The 27,118-nt window shown below is 44.3% G+C and overlaps 2 protein-coding genes across 2 annotated transcripts in view; both read right to left on the bottom strand.

The window, feature by feature from the left end:
* Nucleotides 1-156: 156 nt before the first annotated feature.
* On the bottom strand, nucleotides 157-4,356 carry RPL26L1 (ribosomal protein L26 like 1). Its single transcript, XM_080398223.1, has 4 exons — nucleotides 4,212-4,356; nucleotides 3,040-3,212; nucleotides 2,198-2,338; nucleotides 157-328 (listed from the first exon to the last, which is right to left on the bottom strand). The coding sequence occupies exons 2-4, from the start codon at nucleotides 3,205-3,207 to the stop codon at nucleotides 200-202; spliced, it is 438 nt and encodes a 145-aa protein (XP_080254349.1). The 5' UTR covers nucleotides 3,208-3,212; nucleotides 4,212-4,356; the 3' UTR covers nucleotides 157-199.
* Nucleotides 4,357-5,402: 1,046 nt separating this feature from the next.
* The window catches only part of ERGIC1 (endoplasmic reticulum-golgi intermediate compartment 1), a 59,891-nt gene continuing 38,175 nt past the window's right edge, over nucleotides 5,403-27,118 (bottom strand). The window contains exons 4-10 of the mRNA XM_080398224.1: nucleotides 26,198-26,292; nucleotides 25,436-25,560; nucleotides 22,800-22,904; nucleotides 19,227-19,287; nucleotides 17,940-18,040; nucleotides 15,058-15,180; nucleotides 5,403-9,221 (exon numbers count right to left, since the gene is read on the bottom strand). Of these exons, the coding sequence (XP_080254350.1) occupies nucleotides 9,114-9,221; nucleotides 15,058-15,180; nucleotides 17,940-18,040; nucleotides 19,227-19,287; nucleotides 22,800-22,904; nucleotides 25,436-25,560; nucleotides 26,198-26,292 (718 nt within the window). The 3' untranslated portion in view covers nucleotides 5,403-9,113. The remainder of the gene's footprint in view (nucleotides 9,222-15,057; nucleotides 15,181-17,939; nucleotides 18,041-19,226; nucleotides 19,288-22,799; nucleotides 22,905-25,435; nucleotides 25,561-26,197; nucleotides 26,293-27,118) is intronic.

Below are 27,118 nucleotides of genomic sequence, written 5' to 3'. Positions count from 1 at the left end.
CTTCCGTTTTCTTAAAAGTAAAAATAAGTATAAAAACCTTTTTAATTTACAGGAAGTATTTTTTACAGAGCCAACATCAAAACATGAGAAGGAGTATTTAAATGCTAACCAGACACAACGTATAAAGACCTTCTAAATGAGTATAGACACAATAGGTTTAATTTTAGCAGTTCTTTAATGGTGTCAAATAGGAACCCATCTATTCTTGCATCTTTTCGATTGTTTCTTCCTTGTATTTGCCCTTCTCCTTGCCAACCTGGCGAGATTTTGCTTTACGCTCCAAGATCTTTTTGCGGTCTTTGTCCAGTTTTAGCCTAGTGATCACCACCTAGAGAAAGGACAACAAGTTTAGTCTCTCTTCAGTGTTGGAAGTACAGCAGCCTGACAGAGCTGTGGTAACATAGCACAGCCCAAGAAGACCAGCTGTGGCACACAAGTATTATTTCCACGGACTATCTCATTTGGTTTGAGTAGAACCAAGGTACTGAATTCCCTCTCTATTTCACAATTTTCCCAGGTGCACTTAGGGATCATAGTATATGGACAGTTGCTTTTATGCACAGCCAAGAACACCTGCACAAACTGAAAAGCAACCAAATTTCTATTTACTACATAACAATTACTTCAAAGTAAATCCTATTTCCACTATGCTACTCAAACATAATGGACACTACATCCCTCTGATGTATATGTATAGCAAACAGCTGATCCCACCACCACAAAGGCATGTAACGGATCACTATTTTAATTTCTCCATGTTTGAAACAGTATTACCTACATTTTGCAACACCACAAAACTGTGCTGCTGCCATTATTGTGTCATTGCTGTACCTCTGGCTGAACTACAGGCAACAGCAGAAGTTTACACACCGTAGTGACTCACAGGAAGACACTTTAAAGAACACATCTGCTGTTGAACAGCTGCAAAGAGGCCAGGCAATTATCAAGTATTACCAACAGGGACACATAAAAGGTAGATTGCTCAGGCCATCAGCTACCCCAGCCTTAATGATACTTCTAACAAAGCAGCAGCAAACTAAAGCTCTAATTTTCAGCTCCTCGGCAGCCTTCAGTGCTGTTTGTGCCCCCTAAAACTGGCAAAGTTATACATGTGTTGGTCTTACCGAAAGGAGTACTTTAAAAATACAACTGACAATCAAATCCCAGAAAAACCACATAGGCTGTACCAGGGCTGCACACTCTTCAGTTCCATTGTGCATTTAGGTCTCTAACTGTAATTAATTCCTACCTCTTTACCTCTGCCTCCACCCTGCTGCAAGTTTGCAACTAACAAAACATTCCTCTGTTCCTTTTCCATTAATAGCCAGAATCTTTATGCAAGGCTTTATCAAGGTCTGTTTCCCAATTAAGAGAAAACTGTCACAGAAATAAAGGACCAGCACAAAATTCAGTTTCTTTCACTGCAATTCACCACACAAGCAGTACATACACTGCCTCCATCACAATGTCACCTTGTCCATCAAATGTTATTACTGCACACAAGCCATTATGTTGTTTTGGAGTAATTCTGCTCTCCCTCTGCTGAACATGCCAACCATTTAGAGCAGAAAACCTGCTACAACTGGATTTCTTCCACAAACACTTCAGTATGTGTGCCCACATGGCAAGGCTGAAGCAGACTAATTTTATCTGCTGCGAACCTGGTTTTGGCTAGTTGTTCTGTTTAGTTTGAAATGTTTCCCTATTATGATCTAAACAGGCTTTGCCTGGTTTTCATGAACTCTAAACACTGTAAAACTGCAGGCTAAAGCCAGATTTAGAAGAACTTGTAGCCCACAAGAACAAATCGTGATTCTGAGCATCTCCCTCAACATTTCTAAGATCTCCTTCACCAGTGCAAATGCCACCATAGCAAAGGTGAAGGGCTGTTTTAAATGATCTGGTTTGTGCTTTAAGAACGTCAGGCTGTTAACGGAAGTATTTAAGCAAGACTCTAATATCTCTAGCAGCTTCTTCACCAAATCAGACCTAGAAACATCAAGGAGTTCTTGGTTTCAATTCACTTCTCTACCATCAGGACACTTAACATTTCCTTTTTTATTACCCCACCAATACCATAGTATCTCAATCTATTATTCCATGTGCCATAACGAGGCTCTACTCATGCCAGCAGCAGTGTCTTCATTTGCCAACGAGGTCTGCTCATGCATTTCAGACCTCAATTCTCGCACTGTACCTTGCTGGGATGGATCCCCACGTGGACAGTTGTGCCATTAGCCTTCTCACGCTGAACACGTTCAATGTAGATGACATATTTTTTTCTGTACACCTGGACCACCTTGCCAATCTGCTGTCCTTTGTAGTGTCCCCGGACAACCTAAACACAAACATAAGCAGCATGTTGTCTCATACTTCAAAACCACCCCTTAAACAATTACCTGACCTTAAGAAACACTATCTAATTATCGCAACAGAAACCCAGAACTGCACAGGTTGAACTCCCAATTCTGCTTTTGTATAAAGGTGCCACAAAGACATCAATTACTGGACAAGTTCAGCAATCACTAAACCAGAAAATACAATGGGTCAGAACCATAGCTCTCCCTCATTTTCCCTGTGGTAAACTCTAATAAAGGAACTTTATCTTTTCAACCAGAGGGCTAACAGTCAAATTCAACAGGTTTTCATCTTAGCTGTTCACCTATCATTGCATTTTTATAAAAAAGCCACTTAAACTGGATTAATTTCTAAACTGATCTTTCAAATATCACAGGCAGCAAATAGTCTATAAAAAAAAAATTCTCGTTTGTATTTTACTTCTGAAAGCCTTTAAGCCAGCATGATAACGCATGTAACCAAAGCGCAGTAAAGCTGCCAGCACACTTGTGTTCCAGCACTCCACAATAGGCCAAGTCTATGACTACCTTAACCTGTATTATTTCTGCAAGACTCACGGCAAAGCTCCAGCATCAATCTGAGTTTGTCTAGCCTTTCCCTTTTGCACAGGCTATACGTGAAAACTAAAACACAGACAGAAGTTCATGTGTGACAGTACCACTTAAAAGACAGCACAGCTACCTGGACTTCATCATCCTTTCGAATGGGCATAGAGCGGACATTGTATTTCTGCCGCAACTCCTTGGAAAGTGGGGAGGACATTATTTTTCTTCGAATGTGAGAAGGTGCATTGAAGTGTCGTTTGCGGTTTTTGCTGCGGTCTGAGGTCACAAATGGATTGAACTTCATTTTGGCTGCATAAAGAAAAACAAAAGTTCGAGACACTTTTAACTTATACATGCTATTCTTTATAATCTACCCACATGAAGTACGCTAAGACATAAAACAGCTATTGCAACTACTTTTAATCCTACCCCCAGTTAATATATCCTTGCAAACTGTACTTTTAAATAAGATTTCAGCCTCCTCCCTGATTGACAATGACCCTGTGATTGACAGATGTGCTACACACATGCACATCAGACCTTTCTAATACAAAGCTTGCTGTTCCCAGGACACCTGGCTGGCTAGTCTTAATTTTGCACTGTAGTACGCACCACCTTCATTTATAAATGTATATTCTGGACACACAGAGAGAGGGAACTCATCCTGATCAGGTATCTCCAATAAAGCACACCACCAGACTGGTGCATATAACAGACCTGTAAATCTAAGATATTTTTGGCCTTCCCTAAATCGTAACAACTGCACTACAGGATTGTGTGTTATGACACAACTCATCCTGACAAAGGCACGTCCATTAAAGGCTGCTTTTGCTCAACTCCGCAACTTTAAAGCGCTCTGCACCTGTTCCTCCTGCGCAGGCCGTGCTGTGCGTGGCAGCCCGCCCGCTGCCCGAGCCACAGGAACCCAGTAACCCAGTGTCAAAGAACAAACCGAGGAGCATGAGGTGTGCCTGGGGCCCAAGCTCCTGCCGCGCACCCGCAGGCCTGCCCCGCCGGACATCCCCGCAGCCACGCTGCAATGCCGGGCTCCTGTACAGCCTCTGCCCGGGACGCGAACTCAGTGCCGCGGCCGCAGCGCCCGGGCCAGGGCCGCTCCCCTCCCCGAGCACCGAGCAGGGCCCAGGCCGCGCCGCCCCCCAGCTCCGAGCGGCGGCCGGGCCCCTCCCCGCCGCACTCCCGCCCCCCCGCAGGCCCCGCCGCGTACGCCGCGGGAGCTCCGCGGCCAGCAGGGAGCCGCACCGCGCAGGATGGCGGCGGATGCGACAGGCCAGACCGCGCCGCCCTTACCCCGCTGCTGCCGCCGCCACGCTCGCCCGGAAAGAGAAACACCACCCGCTTCCGCTTCCGCGAGCGGCCGCCGGGAACTCGCGAGACCCTGCGCGCGGCGCTGGGGCCACCCGCGCCCCCTGGCGGGCGGCGGGCACAGGTGCAGGGGGGTGGGCGCTGTGCCGCCCTGCCCGGGGCCGTGCCCAGCAGCCCCGTCCCCGCTCGGCGCCGAGCCAGGGGCGGCAGCTCCGGCCCGGCCCCGCGCCCGCGGCCCGGCGCCTCCCCCCACAACCCAGCGCACCCGCGGCAGCTGCGGGCGCTTCAGGCAGCGCTGGTGCCGTTACGCGTTTCCAAGACACACAGGAATTTATTCCCAAGGAAAATTCCCGGTGGCAGAACGCGTTATTGGTAGAAACCAACCCGTCCGTCGGGTGAGCAGCAGTACAGACACCTGATGGCATTGGGGTTTATACAGAGGCGGGAGAAGTTTCCAGACTGCGGGAGCTGTGGCAGGCTGAGGGTGACCTGCCGCCCTACCAGGGGATGACCCGCTGCCCCACCTGGTGCCGCTGCTCCCCATTACGCACCACGGGGGCCCTTCGGCTCCATCCCACCGGGCAGCCCAAGCACCAGCCTGCACCGAGGGTGCTGGAAGCAGGCGGCATCTCTCCCTGCACGCAGATGCTGTGCAGCAGACACCAACGCTAGCAAGCGATAGCGGAACTTAAAAGGAATTGGTTTCTTAATAAATTGCAGATGCACACAGTGCCCACATTCACTGTGTTGTAACCCTTTACTATTAATCTTTTCTAATTGCCTCTGACACTTATTTCTAAATCATCAGTGAAGCAAGGCCACCAGGAAATTAAAGGGGGGGGGGGGGGCAGGGAACAAAACCCAGGTTATTTTCTATACCAAGCAGCACAGTGACTAAAGCTGGACCCAGCAAGTTCTAGGCACGGTCCACTCACCTCTCATTAAAAAAAAGGGAGGTTGGGACACTTGGTGCTGTTGAAAACCCAGCACTGAATGTCCAGACATGACTCAGTGCCTATTACAAAAGAGCCTCGTGTTAACTTTCTACACAGTGACCTGGCTTACAGTGATTTCATTGTGTGATAACGCTTAGTTCACTCAAATAATAATTAAAAACAAAAGAAAAAAGCCCTTTTAGATTGATTTTGCAATAGTAGTAGTGCAACAAGAAGCCAATCAAAACACATGAGAATTTTATTTTTAATTATAGAACTAAAAAGGCTAATATTTTATTAACATAAGGTTGCAAATTAAAAGAGAAATGCCAGAACTCTTTCATAATCTCCACGGTAAAAATGCTAAAGACTTGTGCTTTAAACATCGCCGTAACACACTACAGGACTGCGTTCTCCCTCCCCTGGTCCTCTCTCCCTTCTTCCAAGGACTATTGTGAAATACCTCATTGACATACCTCAAACGGCTATTCTAAAGCAGATACTCATCACAATCATTTTCAGCCCAAACAGTTTGTCTATCACACGTAAAAAACAACTTTAAATGAGAAATATTCAGAAATTAACTACAGACATTACCATCTACACTGCAGATTTCACTTTTTACAGAGCAGTAGTTGAATGCAAGTATTTGATAAATCCGATAAAAACATTCACAAATGCCTACCTTCCGACTTTTTCTTACCCCATTTCCATTTTTTTTTCCTTAAAAAAATAATCTTCAGCAGTCCACATACTGCCCAGAATACACCTAAGCACAGCTTTCTCTAGAGCTAAAAATGTTAACTCCACCATTGCAAAGCAGACTATGCCACAAATTCTCACTGTATGATGACGTGTAGCTTTAGAGGGACTTACTTAAACTGGAATATATACAAGTTCTAAATATTTTACTTCCTACAGGGATGTCTTTCTTGGAAAACCACAAATACTTCTGTCAAAGTGCTGACTTGAAAGAGCAAAGTCAGGAATGTGGATGAACACCTACAATCGATAAGTTTTCCTTCTGCTACGGCTTGAAATTATTTTTGTTTGCAATGATGTTTAAAAGCATAACTAAGCTCATTTTGTCTCTAGACAAAATGTTAGAAAATAAAAGTGAAATCTAATGAGACACATATGCATGGGGCAGGACTGCTATCACAGTAACTACCTCACTTTCACATTTGGAGAGATGAAGAGCAGATTCTTCTGTAAACACATGATGCAGCATCATTACACGACCCAAGCCACCATGTCTGAAGGACAAGCTCACCACAGCTCACGGCAGACCCAGAAGGTAGCCTTGGCTTGGCAGTACTCAAAGGCTTAGGCTTGGTTTAGAGAGATAAGGTGCGGACTGTTTCCTCAGCAGAGTTTTGCCAGAACTTGAGTACAATTTGGTTTCCACATCTAGCAAAAAAAAATGTGATTTATTAGGTTACTGCAGTCGGCATTTTGGCAGAGAGAGCAGGCACACTGAAGTATGCATCTGTTATTTCCAAAAAAAGCCAATTTCACTGGTCTGGTTTAGAGAACTGGCCTGGACTGCCCTGAAGGCAGTGTTTCATTCAGACAGAGGATGGGGAGAAGGGCAGAAATAACACGTCAGGGGACACAAGGAATCTGCAGCCAGCTTTGGTTGTTTGTGTTGAAGAAACTGTACCAGGGAAGAAATTTAGGAAAACTAACAGTACAGTCCACTGCACTACAAAGATCTTCTCTTGCACAGCTCAGGAGAGAGATGCACTGCTAAGATACTAAAAATTACATCCCTGTAATCCACTGGGTTTCACAAGCTGTGAGCAAAGACTCAACAAATTCAAGAGGAAAAACTAGGACATGTTTGCTGTAAGCTTCAGCTGGTCATAGTGGATTAGATTAGAGGAAATCCTCCAGCCAGCAAGAGAAGCAACTGCAATGGAAAATCCTGGCTCCTACCGGGCAGCTGCCGCTGCCATCCAGTGGGTACCGCTTGTGGGGACACACGGACGCACACACCGAAATGAAGACAAGCATCTCATTTTTCAAGTTGATTTTTGTAAATGGAAAAAAAATAATGTATAAAATCTATCCATACATTAACAGATACAGGAAGTTACACAATCCAGTTTACACCTAAAGTAATAGCAATCAGTCCATAATATGAAGAGGGAAAAATTCCAATGCTGTACTTTGTCCGAAGTCACTACAGGGCAGAGGATGGCAGGGGAAGGGTGGCTGGCTTCTTCTTTTTGGTGTGCGGATAAAACTGGCTACCTTCCCTACTTCCAAAGTAAAGAGACAATTTCAACAGACATGTATTAGGAATACTTTTGAAATGCATCTGACTCTAGAATTAACACTGAATATTCAAAGATTCGTTATTATTACAGTATTAACGTTTGGATACTTTTGCCTCCAGGAAAGGGCAGTGGGCAGTAGATATTATCCAAGAGAAATCCTGCACCTGTCAGAATTTACAGCATTGATGGAGTTAAAGATTTTTATTTTAGGACTTTCATCCATCCTGGAACGCTTAAAAATCTGTGTATCCTTAGCTCAGACATTTACAAAGCATGCAGAGACTGTTACTACTCAAGGAACATTTAGGAGGCTATGGAAAATGTGCTGGTGGGTATTGGTCTAATTTTAGTGAACTCATGTCTACCATTACATGCAAGCCACCTGGCAGTAGTTTTCCCCTCATGCCTCCGTTTATTGGAGGCCCCAGAAGACAAGGCTTGAATGAATGGGCATGGAAGCTCAGGTACCATTTTAAGGAATAACACAAAACAACTACTAGCAGGGGCCAGCTTGTGGGAATGTCTGGCCTGCTACTGGTGTACCTGTGGGTGAACGTGTCAGTCTGGGGCTCAGAAAAGATGCCTGACAATTTTAAAGGAAAAGGGAGGCACCTTAAACCCTGAAAAGACAGACATCCCGTGTTTGACAGGTGTATTCAATATACACACACAAAGCAAGACAGTAAGCTGTGCTCATCCACCCAGAAGACTGCACCGTTTTCCTGAACACATAGAATATACAACCCCTTTTCAAAATAACAATAATAATAATAAAGCAGAAGTGCAGAATCCAGACTGTTGGGTGGTCTTTGTGTTTAAAAGACATAAGAAAGAATAAAAGCTAATGCTGTAAAGACAACTATTCCCTTTCAAAGCAAAGGCCACATAAAACTGTGTTGCTCAGTTTGGTTTTTACTTCATGCCACCTGTAAACACAAGACTGGATATTCAGTTTCTGGGAAGAAATGAAACCACTTTTACATCCAGAGTAAAAAAAAGGCCCTCCACTGCCTGGATCACAGATTACCCAGGAAAAGGTAGCTGGGGGAAGGCTTCCTCTTCTCATTTGCTCATTTCATTAAGAAGGTCATACCTGAACAAAAGAGCTTTCAATAAAAGCACAAAACATTTCTTGATGTTATTTCTGCCCTCTGTCTCTAAAGTTTGCTACGGGGACTAACACTTCCCATTCCTCACCAACAGATACATCTCTTTTTGGCACCACAGGTGGAATTTCTTCCTAATGTATAGTTTTACCTTATACAAAAGTCGATTGTCTAACCATGCAAATCCAACAGAATTCCAAAAAGTGCCACAAGACAGCTCAACTCTTTGCAATCTACTACCTAGCTCGTACACTGCCACAGGAACCTCCCAGAGAACACTCTCATCCTTACTTAGATCTGGCAGTATACTTCATATATGGCATTTCAACCTCTCTGTCTGGGGGGAGAGAATCGAAATCCACACCCTGATTCCATTGATTTTTCACTCTCAGAGCTCTGAGATGCATGGAGATTTCCTTGATTTGTTGAAGACTTCTTCACTGAACAGCCTGATTAGAGAAAAACTTACTGATTCAATCAAATAGAAAATAAAGACAAAAACAGGTAGTGGTAGATTTCTCAATCTTTGCTCCTGTCCTTGGAGACTAGGGTAGAGTTTCACCCCTACTGCATTTTCCCCAGCTGGATCTTCTTCCAGGCCTCTGATGCTGTGAAAATGCAGGAGTCGAGGATCCCAGCTACAGTAAATGTTCCTCCAATGATGGCACATATCTGAAACGTACAGAGAGAGGAAACAGTGTCAGTGATGAGGGAAAATTTTACACAGCTTGAAACCGAGAGGAAAGATATTATTGCCTACTGCTAGGGTATTTTTTGGAAGCATTGTAAGAACTGGGTAACAGTACTGGGGACGTAATTACATGACAGTAATTCAGGAAAACCATTCCTTACAGTGGAATAACTTAGTGCTATCCTGAACTCATCATAGCCTGAGCTAATCATAAATCCCAGCTCTACGAGCCTACAGCACGAATGCCGTTCCTTCCTGGGGTAAACTCCACGTAACAAAGTTTTCTAGAAGTTCTGTGTTGCTCATATCTTCCTGCTACTGTCTTCTATTCTAAATACCACGGCCTTGTAGTCTTTTCCCTGTTTCACAAGACACAGCATTTGCAAACAGGCAAAAGACACTTACATAGCATGTGAAGGACGGTGACTAACAGAAACCTAGCTACCAGTGACACCTACAGCTAAGTCTCTCTAACACTTTCCATTACAAGGGCTGCTTACAAAAGCACTGCCAACTTAACTCTTTGTGGGCCCGAGTTTTCCATGCAAGATGTCTCGGGCTGAATTATTTAAACACCAGTAAAAACACGTAATCATTTTCAAGAACAGAATTAGGGAAAAAATTAATCTCCTGATTAGCGTAACAGCCTACTTCAGTTCTCAAGTGCTAGAAAAACACACCAGTATTCTGACATGTCAAACCAAAGGCACTTGGGCTTGGAGCACCCACAATCAGAGGGCACCAGTTATGGACTTGCAACACAGTGGTTCAGTTCCCTTATCTATGAAATGGGGACAATGCCAAACCTTCCTTCCAGGGAAACTGCAAAGGAAAATGCATTTGAAGGGCTCAATGCCATGACAATAGCCATCTCAGAGTCCTTGTGGAAACATATGGCTTATACTCAGGACTGAGTTAATACAAACCACCTACTAGTAACAAGGCATCAGTCAAACACCATCGGGTGGGAAGAAACACTGCTCACAGGGTGCCACCCCACCCCTCACACTGCACAAGGCAGGGTTCACATGGAAAGTATGATACACAATATTGTAATGTAGTAACGTTTAACAGCCAAGTTATAATTACACAGGACCTGGCATTTCCTAACTCCCACGTTTTTTACTTCATAACTGTGATGCTCTTTTAATTTGGTCTTTTACATTGTGTAGGATTAGGTAGCTGTGAGAATAAAAGACACCAGGTCAGTGCGAAGGGGACAAGATACAAAGCTTATCTCCTAACAAGGGCCTGCCTAGGACAAGGGGAATTTTGCTGCGAGCTACAAGCCAAGAGAGAGGAACCCCAAAATCAGTAAGCCAATGTAGCAGGGCATCAGGGAAATACAATACAACTGACACAGAAGGCAACCAGTGCCACACTAGACCTACCATGCCACGTCTCTTCTCCCACACAGCTTTATGCCCCATGGGCAAAGTTACAGACAAAACAGTAACACAACAGCAGCAGCAGCATTCGGCTCGGCAGGGAGTTAGCAGCGGCAATGGAACAAACAGTTCGTAAATGGCAGCAAGAAATAAGGCACTCATTTACATGCGTATTTATAACTGGGATATAGGATTTAGTGAGCTTGGCGAAAAGAGGAGCTGCAGTCAACATGGATTTTGCAGGACAGTTGACATTCCAGCAGATAAAGGCTTCAAAAACCAGAGCGCTGGCCTGAGGCAGTTAGTATTTCTAGGGGACAAGTCCAGCTCCTGCCCCTTGTGCCCCCCTCCTTGCTATCCCTCGGGGCATGACGCAGGATGACTTTTCAGGGAAAATGACCGCAATGGGGTTGGGTTATTTCAGTCCACAGAAGCTCAGCTGACAGGAGATGTTCACCACAAACAACAGAAAAACCATCCAACACTAAGATTCTGCATCATATGGTAGGAAAATCTGATTTCAGTGCAGCAGCGCAAGGTGGTGGGGAATAGAAAAAATTATATATTCATCCGCACAGCTCTGTACTGCTGAGTGTTTATGAGTCACACACACCTGGCATTCGCTTGCAGCCTGCCTCCCAGCACGCACACAGCCCTTTTGTTTCCTTGTGACAAAAAAAAAAAGAGCAGCACCAGGGTTGGTCTCTAGGTCAGCACAGAAGCTGCACCACCGTGTTTCTTTATCATCGAGTTCTAATATGTACGGAGCGTTGCTCCTTAGCAGCACTGAAGGAAGTCAGGCATCATGTGCTTCGTTACATGTAATGGAGTTTTATACTGGGAACAATCTGTGTTTGGCTCTGTGAGGTTACAGTTCGACTCAGGCCCAGCCATTAAAGAAGGAAGGGAAAGAAATACAGAAGTGTAATAACTACAGCAGTGACGGACCGTGCAACGTGGGGTACGCACGAGGGTTCTGAACAGAAAGAGTTATAAGGCAGTGGCTGGGATGCAGGCTGAAGTTTAAGGGGAAACATGAGCGGATATGGAGGAGGAAAGGCTGCAAGCAAAATGACAGAAGGGCAAGTGTCAGATATGTGACTGTGGACCTCTGGGATGTCTTTAAAATCTGAAAATTGCTTTTAACGACAGAGGGAACCAGTAGGACCCCTAGGTAATTCCTAGTAAGATAAGTTGCAGAATCCCACCCAGAGATTTCTGGCTGACCTGCAGCACGTCTCATAGAACAACACTGTCTTGGTTTTAAAAACACCATGGGTTTTTCATACTTGTGTATCACAAACATTGAGTTTATGATTCCTGTCGGTAACAGGACCCATGGCCAAAATAATTCTTCCTGCAACCACTCCTCCTGCCTCAATTATTTCCAGTTTAATTTTTTTCACACTTACAGGGCAGACGAGTCCTCCCATTATTGGGGGGGGGGGGGGGGGGGGGGGGGCGGGAAATTAGAGAAGTCTATTCTTTTCTTTGCATTTTGAATGCTTCAGCAGAAATTTTGCTTGTTTTCTGCCTGCTCTCCCCTCACAGCCCCTAGCTGACCTCAGAATAAAACCTTCTTTCAACTTGGCCACTTACAGGAACTTGTAAATTTTCAGCAGCAAAACTTTCCCCCTTCCGCCATACATCCTCAACCACAAGGCCATGAATGGCTTCTGTCTATGGGGAGATGCCTTGATTTTACGCAGTACAGTTTAACGGGCAAAACCTACTGTGTTTACCACTATGCCAGGTGTCTGTGGTTAACCCCAGGATCCACAGAAAATTCACAGTATGGTGGCAGTGGCAGCGTGGACGCACAAGCAATACAAAATCTTATTTGGTACTGAAGTTATTGAAGCACGATATGTAAAGTAAAATCGATGCTAAACCAATGCCTTTTGTCCTGCACAGGAAGCATCTCTCACAAGGTACAGAAAATTAGGTTAATTCTTCACACCACAAAAACCCCAGGAGCAGACACGGGTTAGAGTTGGTCTGCTGGGAAGACAGAAGACCTGGGAACACCGCTATGGTGCTACAATGCTGCTCTTAGCAGTGCTGAAGTTTTCTTGGGACAAACTCATTATGAACAAAGGGCATCAGATAGCCTTCCCAGCAGCATGTTCTCTGCTCAACAGCCAAGACCCCTCTCTCATCTGATCTCTCCACATGGGATTATCCCTCCACCGTGTATCCTTCCCTCCAACATTGACACTGTTTCCCTCTTAAAGTCTCTTTCAAGCCCACAGGATCCTCTGTCATCCCTGTGAGATATTTAAATTTACTGAAAGCCACGCTGGTGCCCCAGTAAACAATCTGCTCACTAAAAGAAGATGCAGGTGATCCTCTCTACCCCAGAGCCCCTCTTGTGGTTTTTAAATAAAGCAGCTGCTGCTCAGAAAAAGCTGATGCTTTCCATGGCCAGCCCCGTTCAGCAATGACTCGAGATGGCCCAGTACAATCTCCACTTGGACCTCAGCCCAGTGCTGATCATCACTAACTGGTCTCCAGAGCAACCGTGATGCAAAAGGCCGCGCTAGAGATACAGGAAGGGACTAAAGCAGTGGAAAGGACAACGGAACAGATCATGTCATCAAAACGGGGCAAGGAAACCTAGGACAAAAGGTGCTTTGATCCTCTGCAGCGCTGCTCCCTCCCGGAACCTTTTCAATGTCACCCTGAACGCTGTAAAGCTTTACGTGTAGCCATACACACACACAGCCAAGGCTGCCCTGCTGTGCAACGTTCCCAGCCTAACTGAGAGCAGGAGCAGGACATCTCTATCAGGGCCAGATGGTCCAGACTGACAGCCACAATACAGCACCTGCAACGAGGATCTGCCTCTAAGTCAGCCAGGTCTGACAAGGGTCTGGCACACCAGTCTGACATACTAACAGCTACTGCAGGCAGCCGTGTCATCCACGTGTCTCCATAGGAAGGATGTTCAATTGGAATGGCCCCAGGTGAGCTGCTTGAGACTATAGCCATGTGTAAGAGCAAACAAAAGAGACAAAAATCAATTGTAAGACTCTTCTAAAGCAGTCTAGCAGCCAGCATGTGCCTGTCTACCTTTACAGACAGGATGGGACAAAATTCTGGCTGGTGCCATCTCAAATTCAAAAGGTCATTGTGACAACCAGTGAGGAAAGCCTCTCCTGTGGACTCCTCCTGTGAACTCTGAAGCACAGTATCAAATTCAACAAAGATGCTATTTATATGCATACAATAGCGTATCAGCAGTAAATCAATGCTAGCAACGGACATGACAAAAAATTAACGCCAGCTATCAATCATTTCCAAACACAGTTTCCTGTTAAAAACACCTCCACACCCTCACCCCCAACAGGATGCATACAACACCTATGATAGCTTATTGATAGGGTAAGAAGTAGAGGCAGTATGAGATGCCAAGTCATAAAATGCTGATATGTTTGACCTTTTTTAGGACTATGTTTTGAAACCAAACAGACACGCTAAGAAGAAAAGGTCTTAAACCAAACCACAGCATTTCGATTTTGCTTCAAGTCCCTTGCTCTCAGTATTTGTGTATCCTAGTGATCACATGCATTACTAAAGTTAAGGGAACTTGATGTTTATCAGAAACTGCAAAATCAAAATCTTTTAAGTGCAGCACAGCCACACTGTTTATGTTACTTCCAATTAAAACATTCAAGCAGTTTAAAAATCAAAATCTGAAGTCTTCATTCCAGCCAATTTATCAACGGCTTCACATTCCACCATGCCTTACTGGCACAGTTAGGATTGCAGCTTAAATTTTAAGCCAGCTCCCTGAGGACACGTTTTTTAAAGTTCTGGAAGATCTTTAAATAGCTCTTTGCCTAACGAGCAGTTTGGACAGTACAACTTTGTTATAGATGGTAAGATCAGTACTGCAGGATCTTACCTGGGTAGATCAAAACATAACTCTTCAGGAAAACACCTCTGGAATTTGATAATGCAGCTCTTCTCCACTTCTACCCAAGAGTAAATGTCTGGAAGTGGCATACCCATATTAAGCCAAGCAGCAGCACTGAGTAAAACAACTGCCTTGTACTCTCTGCAAGTTAGATCTCATCATTAGAGAGATGGTTTACTGCAGCACGCTTTACTGCATACCACATTTGCCTCACTTCCAAGTTTCTGACACGCTGCAATACTGCCCATCCTGCCTACACAGAGTTCAGCACTTCTAGAATAGGATAATTTTCTTTCTACGTGTACCTAGCTATTAAATCAAGTTGTCAGCGCATAGGGCTCACCAGTTACCTCACTCACACTTCACCACAACTGTGGTGATGTACTGCTTTATTTCATTCATGTCACAATGCTCTGAGGCCGAAAGTCAATTCTTCTGGAGAAGAAAGGCTCAGAAGAGAAATGAAAGGCAGGCATGAGAAAGGAGAATTAGAGGTTTAAAGTAACTCACCGATGTGATAAACCTGTACAAAGGCTGTCGTCTCTCTGTGTATTTCACTGTGATGGGGCTCAAATCGTAACGAAACCAGATAGCTGGGATAATGCGGCCAGTGTGACTGTAGGCTACGTACTCCTAGAAAAGAAAGTGGGGGAAAAATGGCAGAAAACGTGAGCAATCTCATTCCAGATAGAGTGTCTGGAGTAAAACTCCGTCTGTGGATCTGGCCCTTACTCCACTGTTCTGTACTAATGACTGGACTGAAAGAAGCAAGCAATTCCTGTATGACTGCCCACCCTCATCCTTATCAAGTAGGAAAATAAGTTCTTTACGGTCTGATAATGATATAGCTGGGAACAGAGCGTGATGGTGCTTATTCTCATCTTCATTCAAAGTTACAGAAGTAAACAGAAAGGCTGTCATTGATTTCTCTAGCTTAGATCTGCTCTATTTAAATACAAGCAGTGTCTTAAGTGGTTGCAGGTGAAGTTTTTTGTACTGTCAGTATGTAAATCAGATACTGGGATATTCATCAAACAAACAGAATTTAGTTTGCAAGAACCTGAAAATCCCTTCTCACCCCTGCACTCAGAATAGCAAGCAGCAGCTCCTGTCTGTAAGGCCCCCTTCGTATTGGGGTCAATAGTGTGAGCGCTTTGCCCACGCAGTATGAATCGAGCCACGTTTAAAAATCATGCTGAAAGTCAAAATGAAACTGTATACAGACAAACATTGGCAAAGGTTCAAAAAATATTCCAAGCTGGCTTGGGAGAGACAGCTTCACAGACTGCCAGTGATAATCTCCTTTAATCCATTTCTTTAATAACAGGTTACAGTGCAATCAACCAGCCACAGGACAACACCCCGACAAGACATACCGCAGTGTCAGTGTAGAACAGATACTAACCTCAACTTCGTATCAAAAGTCACATCTTTTTGAGCTAATATTTTGCCTGTACTCTCAGTGGAAATAGGTATCCATTTTCAAGGTTCAGGACATTTATCTTGGCAGACTGAAGAAAAATCAAAGAATAGCAAGCTGGGGACTCAGCAATCCCATGTGAGCCATCAGCACCGGCATGGCACACACTGCCTCTTTACCCAGCTGCTCTTCCCTTCCTTACCCCTGTGACATGCCTACCAACTCAGATGACCTCTTCTGTTTTAATTCTCCTTCACGCAGAGGCAAAGACAACCTCCAACATTTCAGAAAGATGAAGGAAGGACAAGCAATAGGTGACCCACGAGCACGATACAAAAAAGGTAATTTTACCCTTTGTGAGCTCACAGGGAGCAAGTGATACAGCATCTATCTCCTTCATTAATGTCATATAAATCCCAAATTTCCCTGTATTTAGATTTTTCCCCATGGATGATGAGAAGCAGAATGCAGCTGAAGTCTCTAGTCATAGTATTTTCAGGGCTCTTACTGCAGAAGTTCTGCAGCACATCTTGGGACAGTGGTATCTGGGGAAGTGTGGAAACAGAGGGCCTAGGAGGTCAAAGGGGAGAGCAGACAGGCAGTCTGTACTTAAGACACTATTCGTCTTTTCATACTAGTCAATCTACGTCAGACTATTCCAATGGCTTCCGATTTCTGTTTCCCACCAATGAGTATAGGAGTCAAGGACTAAAGCACAGATAAAGAGATTATTTTTTTCAGAGAGAAGAAATTGCAGAGGCAGCACTGTTTCTCTGCACTTCAGTTTTGATAGAACTGACCTCATTTTTTCCTTTTTCTCCCCTTTTCCCCACCAGCGATCCTGCCCTGATGAGTCAGTCTTGGCTGAACGCCCCAATTTACAACCATGCTCACAGAAGTGTCAAAAGCTCCTGCTGTCTGTTTTCCAAATTACTTTCAGAACTTGCGTCGCAAAGGTCTTATCAGAACAACAGTTGTGACATTAAGCAGAACAAATACATTGTAATCTGAACAGAGGGAGACATCCAAATCACTGGGACGCACTGTACAAGCAAGCCCAAAAGTCACTAGACAGGAATGTTAATCTGAGAACTAGGCCATGACAGTGCATGCCTGATTCTCAGTTATGGCAAACTAGCAGTAATTAGATATTATAAACAGATTCTGGACTTTCGTTTAGCACCTGAATGGCAAATCATTTTAAATTGAAAGAGACTTTTTACCTTAAAAAGTAAATAGGGTCTGGGTTTTTTGTTTGGTTGGGTTTTTTTTGGTTTTTTTAAAAAGTTCAATACATTGTATTATTAACATACAAGTATCTTCACAGTTATTATAACTTTACAATTCTTAAATTAATTTACAATAACTATCATAATCCACTACAAAGTAGGCACTTTGAAACAGTCAACCAGTACGTATTTGCTGCTGCAGGTTCAGTGGCTTAATATCCAAAAATCAACATTTGTAAAAAGCTAAAAACTCTGCTAACTTATTTTTCTGATACATCCATCATAATTGAGACTGTTTTATTAGTAAAACCACGTGTAAGTGCAGTTTTGTATGTTCAGCTGGACTGCAGTTTCCATGCAGACTGAGCCTGACACAAATCACAAAGAGTCCCCGCAGCATGTAAAATCCTTCCATACGACTTAGAGAAATGCAGATCAGTTAAATTGACATATGAGAAAGTCAGGAGTAAGAATACCTTTCTCCAGAGTTAAAACAGTACAACCACCTGCTCTGACAAACCCTCACAATCCCAACCCTGGTAAACACCAGCACCTGGAGCACCAGGAGCCCCGCTCTGAAGAGCTTCAGTTCCTCCTTCTCCCAGCAGAGGCTACTGCTCACCTACAAACAAACGGACGTGGCTGCAGAGCAGAGGAGCAAGGAGGAGGAGGAACGATGAAGATCCTCCATGCATCCACTGGGCTGCAATGAGGAGCTTCTCTGAAACTACTCGCTGCTTTACCTTATTTGCTACAGTGTATTGGTACGAGTATCGCTGCTTGCCGCTCATGTCTTCATACACCGTCGGGACTATCTTCAATATGTAATCGTGAGATGCGAGAGCTGTGGTCAGGCAAGGAAAGTCTATGTTAGCATTCAGAGAAAGGAATCACAGCCTACGCAACATTTCAAAGTAAATGCGCAAAATCAACTAAAATAAGTCAGCCACAGAAAAGGTATCTCCTTCCTCCTTATCTCAGGTTTGGTGACAAAGTGACAATTTCACATCCTACATTTATGTCCTTTGTACAAAACTTTGTAAGGCAGCTGGATGACACCAGAACCTGCCCACCATTCTAAGACTTTTATAGTACCACAACCCACAGAGAAGTCTGGGTCACTTGAACCTTCCTAACTGCTTGCAAGTGTGAATGATTCAGTCTTATCAGCACCACAAAAAGCTGTCCTGGTTTAATCAAGAACTAGCTCAAGTCAGAGCTGCAGCTCACTGAGATTCTTTTGACAGAAAAAGCTGAGGCATCACAACCTGTGTACTCCTATTTCTTGTGCATCCATCTTTTTTTCTCTTCTTCCTTCTCCTACAACGGCTTAACAAATTCTTTTTTTCATTATTTAAATGGCTTGTACCATTTTTTTGCGTCTGCTGAAACAGTTCTAAAACAGAATTCTAAACTATTTCTCTGCAGGATCCTTTAGCCAAGTGTAACACAATAACATCTGGCTCCTGGGAAAAAACAAAAAACCCAACCCAAACCAAACCCCAATTGTCTAGCTTCAGGAACAGCCGTAGAAATTCTGTTCCAAGAAGTAGACAAGACTGATATCCTGCAGGACCCAAACACCTGATGGAGAAAAACTATGCTGAATTGTAGCACGCACTGGAAATTTCTTTTTACGTTGCTGGTCATAAAGGAGGGCAAGGAAAACGTCTATCCTTCCAGCCACAGGGTAGAACTTAAGGTAAGAACTAAACTGCAACACAACAAGAAGGAAAAGTTCTGGTGGTGGTGACAGCAGCAAAGGGAAGCTATAGGAATAGGGTGGGGATAAAAAGCTCAGTATTCTGAGGAGGTCATAATAGACCTGGAGACAATGTCCAGGCTGCAGAAGGGCTGCAAAGGACCTTCTCTATGGTACCGAGGAAAATGGGAATGTCAGTCAGCAGTGTTTGGATCATTTTGGGTAAAGAGACAAATTAAAGACCTCTGGATACTCCGGTGTTGCATGAATGGCCCTGTTTTCCCTCCTACAAAGAGTGGCTAAGACCTGTAATCACAAGAATACATACGATTTGAGCTGAGTTTGTCTGCTCCCTCCAAGGCATTGAATGCTCCATGAACGTTATGGACCTGGAAAGCAAAAAGGCATATGAAGAAACAATGCTCTGACTCTGCATTCTTGACCTTTGCTTCCCTAGCCTATCCTCCAACAAGGAGATCAGCCTGATTCAACCCTTCCAAAAACAAAGCCTCAACCCAGTAAAAAGATGACTTGAAATATCTTTCAGTGACCATCACTGTAGAGGTTGGTTCCAAGTAAAAAAAGTTGATTTCACAATGTCTTACAAGATGAAACTCCAAAACCACTCCAAAGCTAAAGGAATTGCAGCTGGAAGAGGCCAGTTGTGAAATTTCATTGTGAGATATTTCCTAAGAGCTTTACATAGTTAACTGTGAAATTAATTTATCAGGCTGAAAGGGAAATAAATAGGAGTCATATTCAGGTTACAACTCAAGAGTTCTCCTGTAAAGCTCATGCCGTAGCAGTTTGGCTTGTACAGCCTTAACTCATTAGCCCAGCTCGCACACCATGCACACTATGCCCTTGGAGATGGGAAGGACACATGCCAACACTGCCATCCATTCAGCTTTTCCTGCAGCTGGTCCCAGGCATGCAAGTATCCGTAACAGGATTTCCATGCCATGCCTTCCACATACTATGATCCGGAGCCTGATGTCCACCAATAGAATAATCAATCTGTGAACTCTTCAGACAGGGAAAACCCCCCAGCAACAGCTGTAGGTTAGAGGTTGCATCATCCACATCATGTATGGCAAGCTATACAGAAAGGAAAAATAACTCCACGACCCAGAAATTCCCGGTCTTAAGCCAGACAACAGGGAAGAAGAGTTCAGAAGAACTATTGGGTCATGGGTGTGACAGAGTTTCACCTCACCAACAGAGCAATGCAACCTCCTTCCCAGACCCTCGCAACAACCGGTACCACGTGGATGTATTTGTCTCATCCTAATGGCTCTTTCCCTATTCCCAATGCTATGGAGTGGATGATGGTTTGGAGGAAGCAGCAACTGAGCCCACTTATCTCCTGAGAAATAAAATTATAGAGAGACAAAATCATCAGCAAGTTCAACTGGCAAGATGCTGGTAACAAGCACAAAGCAAAAGCAACAGCTGAACCTTCCACAGCGCCTTTCAGTCAGCTAGCATTTGAAATGTTTTAAACAACAGCAACCATTTCTGAACTGCACGTGCAGACTGTACACATTCTTTACTCATTGTAAAAAGCACACAATGAAAGAGATGCCCCTGGACTGGGCTACATTATTATGTTCCATTCTTGATACAGCCGAGAAGTAAATCTCTTACAGAATATCTGGGCTAGAGACTTTAAGGTCCACTTCGAACACTCCAGCAGTAAATATTCAGAGGTTACTCAGCAAACAACTGTATCTGCAAGGTACCGACATATTTGGACTTAAATTCCTGTCCTTGGCTCCCCAGCATCCACACATCTGTTCATATTTAAAAGTTGTCTGCTCTGCATCCCTCTTCATGGTGAGTTTGCAAAGCTGTGAGTTACAGAGCTTCCACACAAAGCCACCAGACATCTCCACAACTGCCTGTTTCTGTGCCATCAGGTCCTTTAGTACACCTGCCTCTCTTGTCTTACAACGTGGATGGCATTTGTAACTCCCAGTCTGATGTTTTACCATGATTTTCCTTGTGGAACGTTCTGGACTCCCATTACAATACTTGCTGTCTGTAGATCGCTAATTAATCTCTGCCATACAAAGTGCACAGGTATGTTCCTTGGGGGAACGTACTTGTTCGTACCTTATTAAGTACCTGGAGAGACTTCAACAAGGAGTAAGCTTTTGGCTGCAGTACCAAAATTGTTTTGCAACAGAGAACTTCAACAAGCCTGTTTAGCCAGAGAGCAGGACCGTCCTGCACTACCAAGGCCAAATCCAGTACTTGCAGTAAGGGCACAGGACGCTAGCCAGCGGTTTAACTGTGCCAACACTTTATTCTTTCTGGAGAACACAGCATGTACCTTAGTGGATCATTCCGGCAGAGCTGGTAATAACCTACAAAGAACTAACTCCCAGCACATGACACAAGCGAATGAGAAGCTCCTCAGCCTCTTCAAGAAATATCAGCATATATTACATCAAAGCAGGTGGAGACAACCCAAAATATTCAAAGGTGTACCTACATAGACTTAAAGCTCTCCATACTCGCCGGCTCTCTGCACTGCTTGCTGAGTCTCGGTAGCACATGTTTAGCTAACATATCCTTCTTTAATTTGTGCTGTTGAACTCATGTTTGCCTACAGGATCAGCAGCACCTACATGCTCCGTTCTTGTGTATGGAAGATGATGATGAGTTATTTTGAACTTTGAAAATACTAATCATAACTTGTCCAAATCGGGAGCCAACTACATGTTTACTAGACAGGTTTCTCACCACCAGAACTGAAGATACTTGCTTCTTTGCCCCCAACAGTCCAGGCTTCTCATCTCATTCATGCTGATTTGCACTTCAGCTCCATTACTCAAAGACTCCACGATAAAACAATGGGAACGCTACCTTAGAGCGCTGATTTCCCACGCAAACTGCAGAACTCCCTATTAGCACTTACCTAATATTTTTCATAATCTCTGTGTGCTTTACAGACATTAAGCCAAGCTTATTTATATGCTAATATTCCAGCGTTCCCACACAAGATATTTCCTAAAAGAAGCCGGGAGCAGAATCAGAAGACTACAAAGCAACGCTTAGACTTGTTAGCATGAAAAAGGGTTTTGGAAGTGGGTGTACAAGAAGCAGACTAATGAGACGTCTGTGCTGAGGAAAGAAGATTACAGAGAGACTACGGGTAAGCAATGTTTAGGGTGAGACGCAAACTGGGTGTGCACATATATAACTCCCACCTATGATGCTAGCTCCTTGGAAGTAGGCTAGAGAAGTGCTGTAATCTGTCCTTATTGAGAAATCATGAATTATTACATAACTTGCAACACCTGGTGAAACTCTAACCACTGGGCAAGTGCACACACTCAGCTTCTTCCCAGCAGGGAACTGCCAGTTCTAAGTCTAACTTGTGTTTCTTAGAACAAATTTGACTAATAGGTGTTTGCTATACAAGTACAGTGAAGTGAATTAAAAATAATTTGACTGGTGCCACGGTGAACACAGTAGTGAGCACACATCTTTCCTTAGCATACTCAGTGCTCCTCTGCAAAGGCAGTAAAAATTTGTTTCCTGCATTGATACTGAAAACAGTACTGCATAGGATTTTGCAAAGCCATGAATCTGTATTTCTACTCCCTGCAGGAAGATAGCCACAGTCTTCCAAAAGCGCTTTCAGATAAAAACTAAAATGACCGAATGCTGCTCCTTCCTGAAGTGGTGACATGTAAACAGTTTGCAAACTCTTCAGGACTGAGCGTACACTGCATGAACGCAAGGGATGGACTTGCTTACCCAGGCAGTTGTTTCTTATGCCCTCCCCGCACCATGCGTGGTCCTTCCGTAAAACCGAAGTGTCTAGTATTAAAGTCACTCTCATTGCATTCATTCCCCTAAAGCCAGGGAATTTTCAGGGAAGAGAACTCACCTGTAACTTGTCCCCAAATGAAAGCTTGTGGATGACGTGAGTCATGTCGGGATTCTGAGGCTGCGCAGTGGCACTGTGTGTTGACACGTGAAAGTTACCAGGGACCTAAAATTAGTCAAGACAAGGAAGACAGGATTTCACATTTTATCCCTCAAGGCATTGCTCAGCTCTGTGATACGAAGTGGAAATACCAGGATCCGTGCAGCCTGGCAGGCTGTATCCACTTAGCAGTGGACAACCTCTGGCACATCGGAGAAAGGCTCTGAAATACTTTCCTGCACTTGACCAACAGCCCTATACTGCACACGGAGGATCGCTTACATCCCGCAGCCCAAGAGTCTGGCACCCTCACATTGCCGCTGCTGCTGACTAGGAGGCGATGAGTGGATCACTCCCAACTTTAGGGATTCCTAACACTTAAGGCTATGTCTTTCATCCCTATTACCATAAGATTCGTGTCTCTGACAGGCAACAAACAGTTGCTTAATGTTTTACTCCCACATCTCACATTTGTAAATGGGCCCACTGCTGCAGAACAACCCAAGAAAGCTGTGGATACATTCTTGTTGTAGTACTGCTCACAAGTAAGCTTACATTTGAGAAGATTGTGTGTAAGTATGAGTTTTATATAAAAAAAGAAAAAACCCACCAAAAACAGTGAAGCTTCCCACACAAACTAAGCTAGGTCTTCAGCTGCTAGCCCTGGCAACAACCCTTCCACGTACAGCATTTTTCCATTCTTTATTTTTTAAATGTAGGGTAATACAAAGTTCTGAAAAATACAGATTTCACCTAAGGACTCAGTTCCAAGACAGAAAATAAGCACTGTTGTCATTCTGGTGGGATCACTCTGGCATGCATACGCTTTTCAGGTCACTAGCTTTAGTCCATGAAGTCTTTCCGCAGATTCAGCTCAATCACTCTTATGGAGGATGCAAGAATTTTCTCGTATTGGGAAAAGGTTGGAAAATTAAACAACACTGAGAAGCAATCTGACATGGCCTAAGACAAGAGTGGGAGGACAGTTATACAACTGGTGCCTGTTGTGCTCTCTGCAGAGACACCTCACCAGCAGGGCCACGGGAGGCCACATGCCGGTTCCATGTGCTTTCAGGAAAGCTAATTTAAATGACTTGAGGAACCGCAGTGCACCCCTGGGAACACTTTCAGGTGTGGACACAAGCTGTGTCATACACAAGCTCGGTAAACAGGGTGGCAGCGTCTGCAGTAAGTAGTACACACAATCATCTCACTGATATCTCGTCCTCCCTCTTCAGGTTTGAGAACAACACCCAAGTGTAACCCTTGGTCAAGTTTCAAAGCCTGGCTACGTCCCACTCCAAGCACTGGCTCATACAGAAGCCTGTACAATTCCTGCCAAGGGACTGCAGATGTCCATCATCCGTGAGAGGTTCAGGTTTTCAGAGCCAGAAGCCCTGGACCGGGTCCCCTTCTTCTGACAGCAATCCCAACCACTGTATGAGGCAACGCAATTAGTGGCCCTTCACAGATTAAGCAGTGAGGGGAGCGCCTCGCTGCCACCTGCAGCAGCCCCCTTTTGAGTTGCTTTGGGGAGCAGAACACACCGCATCTGGCAGACAAACCCCCCAAGTATTTCAGCCCTGCGCTTTGGGAACTAACAGAACAAGAACTGCCTTTCAGGAAGCCCTTTCCCAGTTTTGTGGGCTATCAGCTGCCAGTAATCTTGGTGGCTTAGAGGCAAGGGAAGAAACGTCCTCTCTGTAAGTCCCTAATCCTCTCCACGCCACAGAATCAGTAAGAGGTTCTGCCTGTTATTTTTAGATGCGATTTAACATGACCTGGGAGGAAAAGAAGGAAGTAGGATTTTGTAGCCTGTGGTACATGAGGAGGCATGAATAAAGGGTGTGCCCTTCTGAGGACATCAGTGGGCCCCACCACTGCCTCCCCCACCCCAGCTAGTCATCTCCAGCATTACATAGCAAGATTATTCAATTCTGAACACACCCATCCCAGAGAGGAGCCTCCTCCAGGCCTGGATTTTCATTCTTTGAGACAGAAGCAGAGCATCCCGACAAAGCATGCGCAGAGGCCGCACGCATGGATTCCAAACACCTCAGCATGGAGCCGCTTCTGTTATGCTGGCACCCTCTAGTTGGGAACATTCCTGTCATTCTGCAGCTCTCGAAACAAAAGAGCACTTGGAAAGAGACATTGCCAAAGACCTCTACACAGTGAGTCACATTTTGGAGGTGCAAAAGTCATGACGAGTAAACATAGAAGGCACTCGGCATTTGTAGGTAATTCATACATCCCCCTAAACATTAGACTGCTGCACCGAGAGAGACAGCAGTGGCCGCAAACCGAGAGAGACAGCAGTGGCCGCAACGCAGAGCTGCTCTCTGCTGTTAAGCGATGCTGTCTCAATTACCTGTTTTGGAGGACGAAGAGAAAGCCTGATCTAACACATTCTGTGCGGGTCTAACTACGCCGCCTCCTCTCTCTGCACTGTTCTGCAGCACTGAAGGACTGAACTTACCACTGATGAGGGACACAAACATACACTCCACGGGAGAGAGACTGACACACAGATTTTCATAAACGTTTTACAAATGGGTCTTGCTAGCATTTCCTCACCCACTGTCATTCCTACTCACCTTGTTGATGCTGAAATGGCCCTCAAACCTGCAGCCATCCCCATTATTGAGAGGTATCTTCATCGAGTTGTCAATATGACCCACTTCATGCCTTCCCATTTCATCTTGGATGTCTAGTCCAACTACTGCATGGGTGGGAGGGGAGGAGACAAAAAAATCCAATCAAAATAAATAACAGGAAGGCTGCATAGGAAAAGCATGCACTGCTTTTACTGGGAAAAAAATCCACATCTTTTTTCCTGACATTTGACTAAACTGTGCTAGTAACATCATTTGTCAAATATTGTTATACCATCTCTCGTAGCCAAACTTCTCAGACTGTATATTTGACACAAATATACCTCCCTTATTTTTCCAGCTGACTGCAATCTCAACTATATAAATAGAAAAAGTTCAGGCAGATAAGGCAGGTGATTTGCAAAAAGCCAACAAATTGCTGATGCATTCAGAGTCACAAATGAAACTTGGAAGGTTTCTTGCTCCCAGACACAGAAAGGTTGCTATGAAAAAAGGAAATAAGATTTAGAAAGAAGCCAGTGACAAAGTTAGCCAGCCACTAAGAAGAGCTGCAGAGTGAGCACAGGGTCCAAGAAAACAGGTGTCCTGGCCTGAAAAAGAAAGCAATGTGGCATTGGCAAAGGCTGCAGCTACTTTGTCTCCATCAACCTTGTTACAGAAGAAGGGCCACTGTACCAGTTTGGGACTGTTTCAAGTATTACTTAAAATACAAATAAAAACTGTTAAGTGAAAAGGGGTACTCACATTCACAATGCAGGTTTGGCAAACTGATGTTCAGATTCACTTCTATTTTACCTCCACTGTCTTTGTCTGGGTCATCCACGTAGAGCTCATTAACTCTGGAGGAGAGAAAACACAGGTGGGTTCAGGCACCTAGGTACCTTCCACAGGGAAAAAACCAAATAGCATGGGAAGGGAAAAAAAGGAGACTTTGAAGCAGGGCGTTTGACTGTGTGACAGTTGCAACAGAGAGAGACAGAGAGTGAGAGCAGAAAAAGCTCTCCACAACTGCAGAGGGGCAAATCACAATTTAATTTTACTTCTTGCATGGCAAGTGCTGGAGGCTTTAAACATGTCCCTTGCAGCAGCAGCAAACAAAACTTCTGGTCCGATTTATGCTTCCTGCCCTCTCCCCTCCCCTGAGTTTCCAGAGCTGATACAAAACAAGAACTTGATGTTGATGAGGCAGCAGGCTAGTGTGCTAGCCCTCTGCATACCTAGTCTGCTACTCCTTTTAGGAAAGAGGGAAGCATGGGCTTTTCGATTTGTTTCATAAATAATTTTAGAGAAAGCCCGCTCTCAACTATCCCACAGGAAAGCTTATTTGCATACCTAACTGCCTTTTGTTATTGCCACCCAGCTGACAGAGCAGCAGCAAAAGAAGGCAGCATGGCATAGTTGTATCTCTCTTCTTATTATCTCATTTCAATCTATGAATGGTAACTGAAAGCAATGACTAAAATTGAGGAGAAGAGGATTTGAGCCAGGAACAGATGGGAAGAAACATCCTGGACAGCAGGACCCAACACACTATGCAACAGTCTCCCAGAGAGTAATGTTGTTTCATAGCACCCACAGTGCTGGCACATATTTCACAGAAGACAAAATACACATACAGAGCGAAAGAAATACAAGAGTATAAATATTTATTGTCGGCACATACAA

Source organism: Falco punctatus, assembly GCF_963210335.1.
Source record: "Falco punctatus genome assembly, chromosome: 8".
Classification (NCBI taxonomy): domain Eukaryota; kingdom Metazoa; phylum Chordata; class Aves; order Falconiformes; family Falconidae; genus Falco; species Falco punctatus.
Note: the sequence above shows the minus strand (reverse complement) of the source record. Positions and strands in the feature narration are given on the sequence as shown.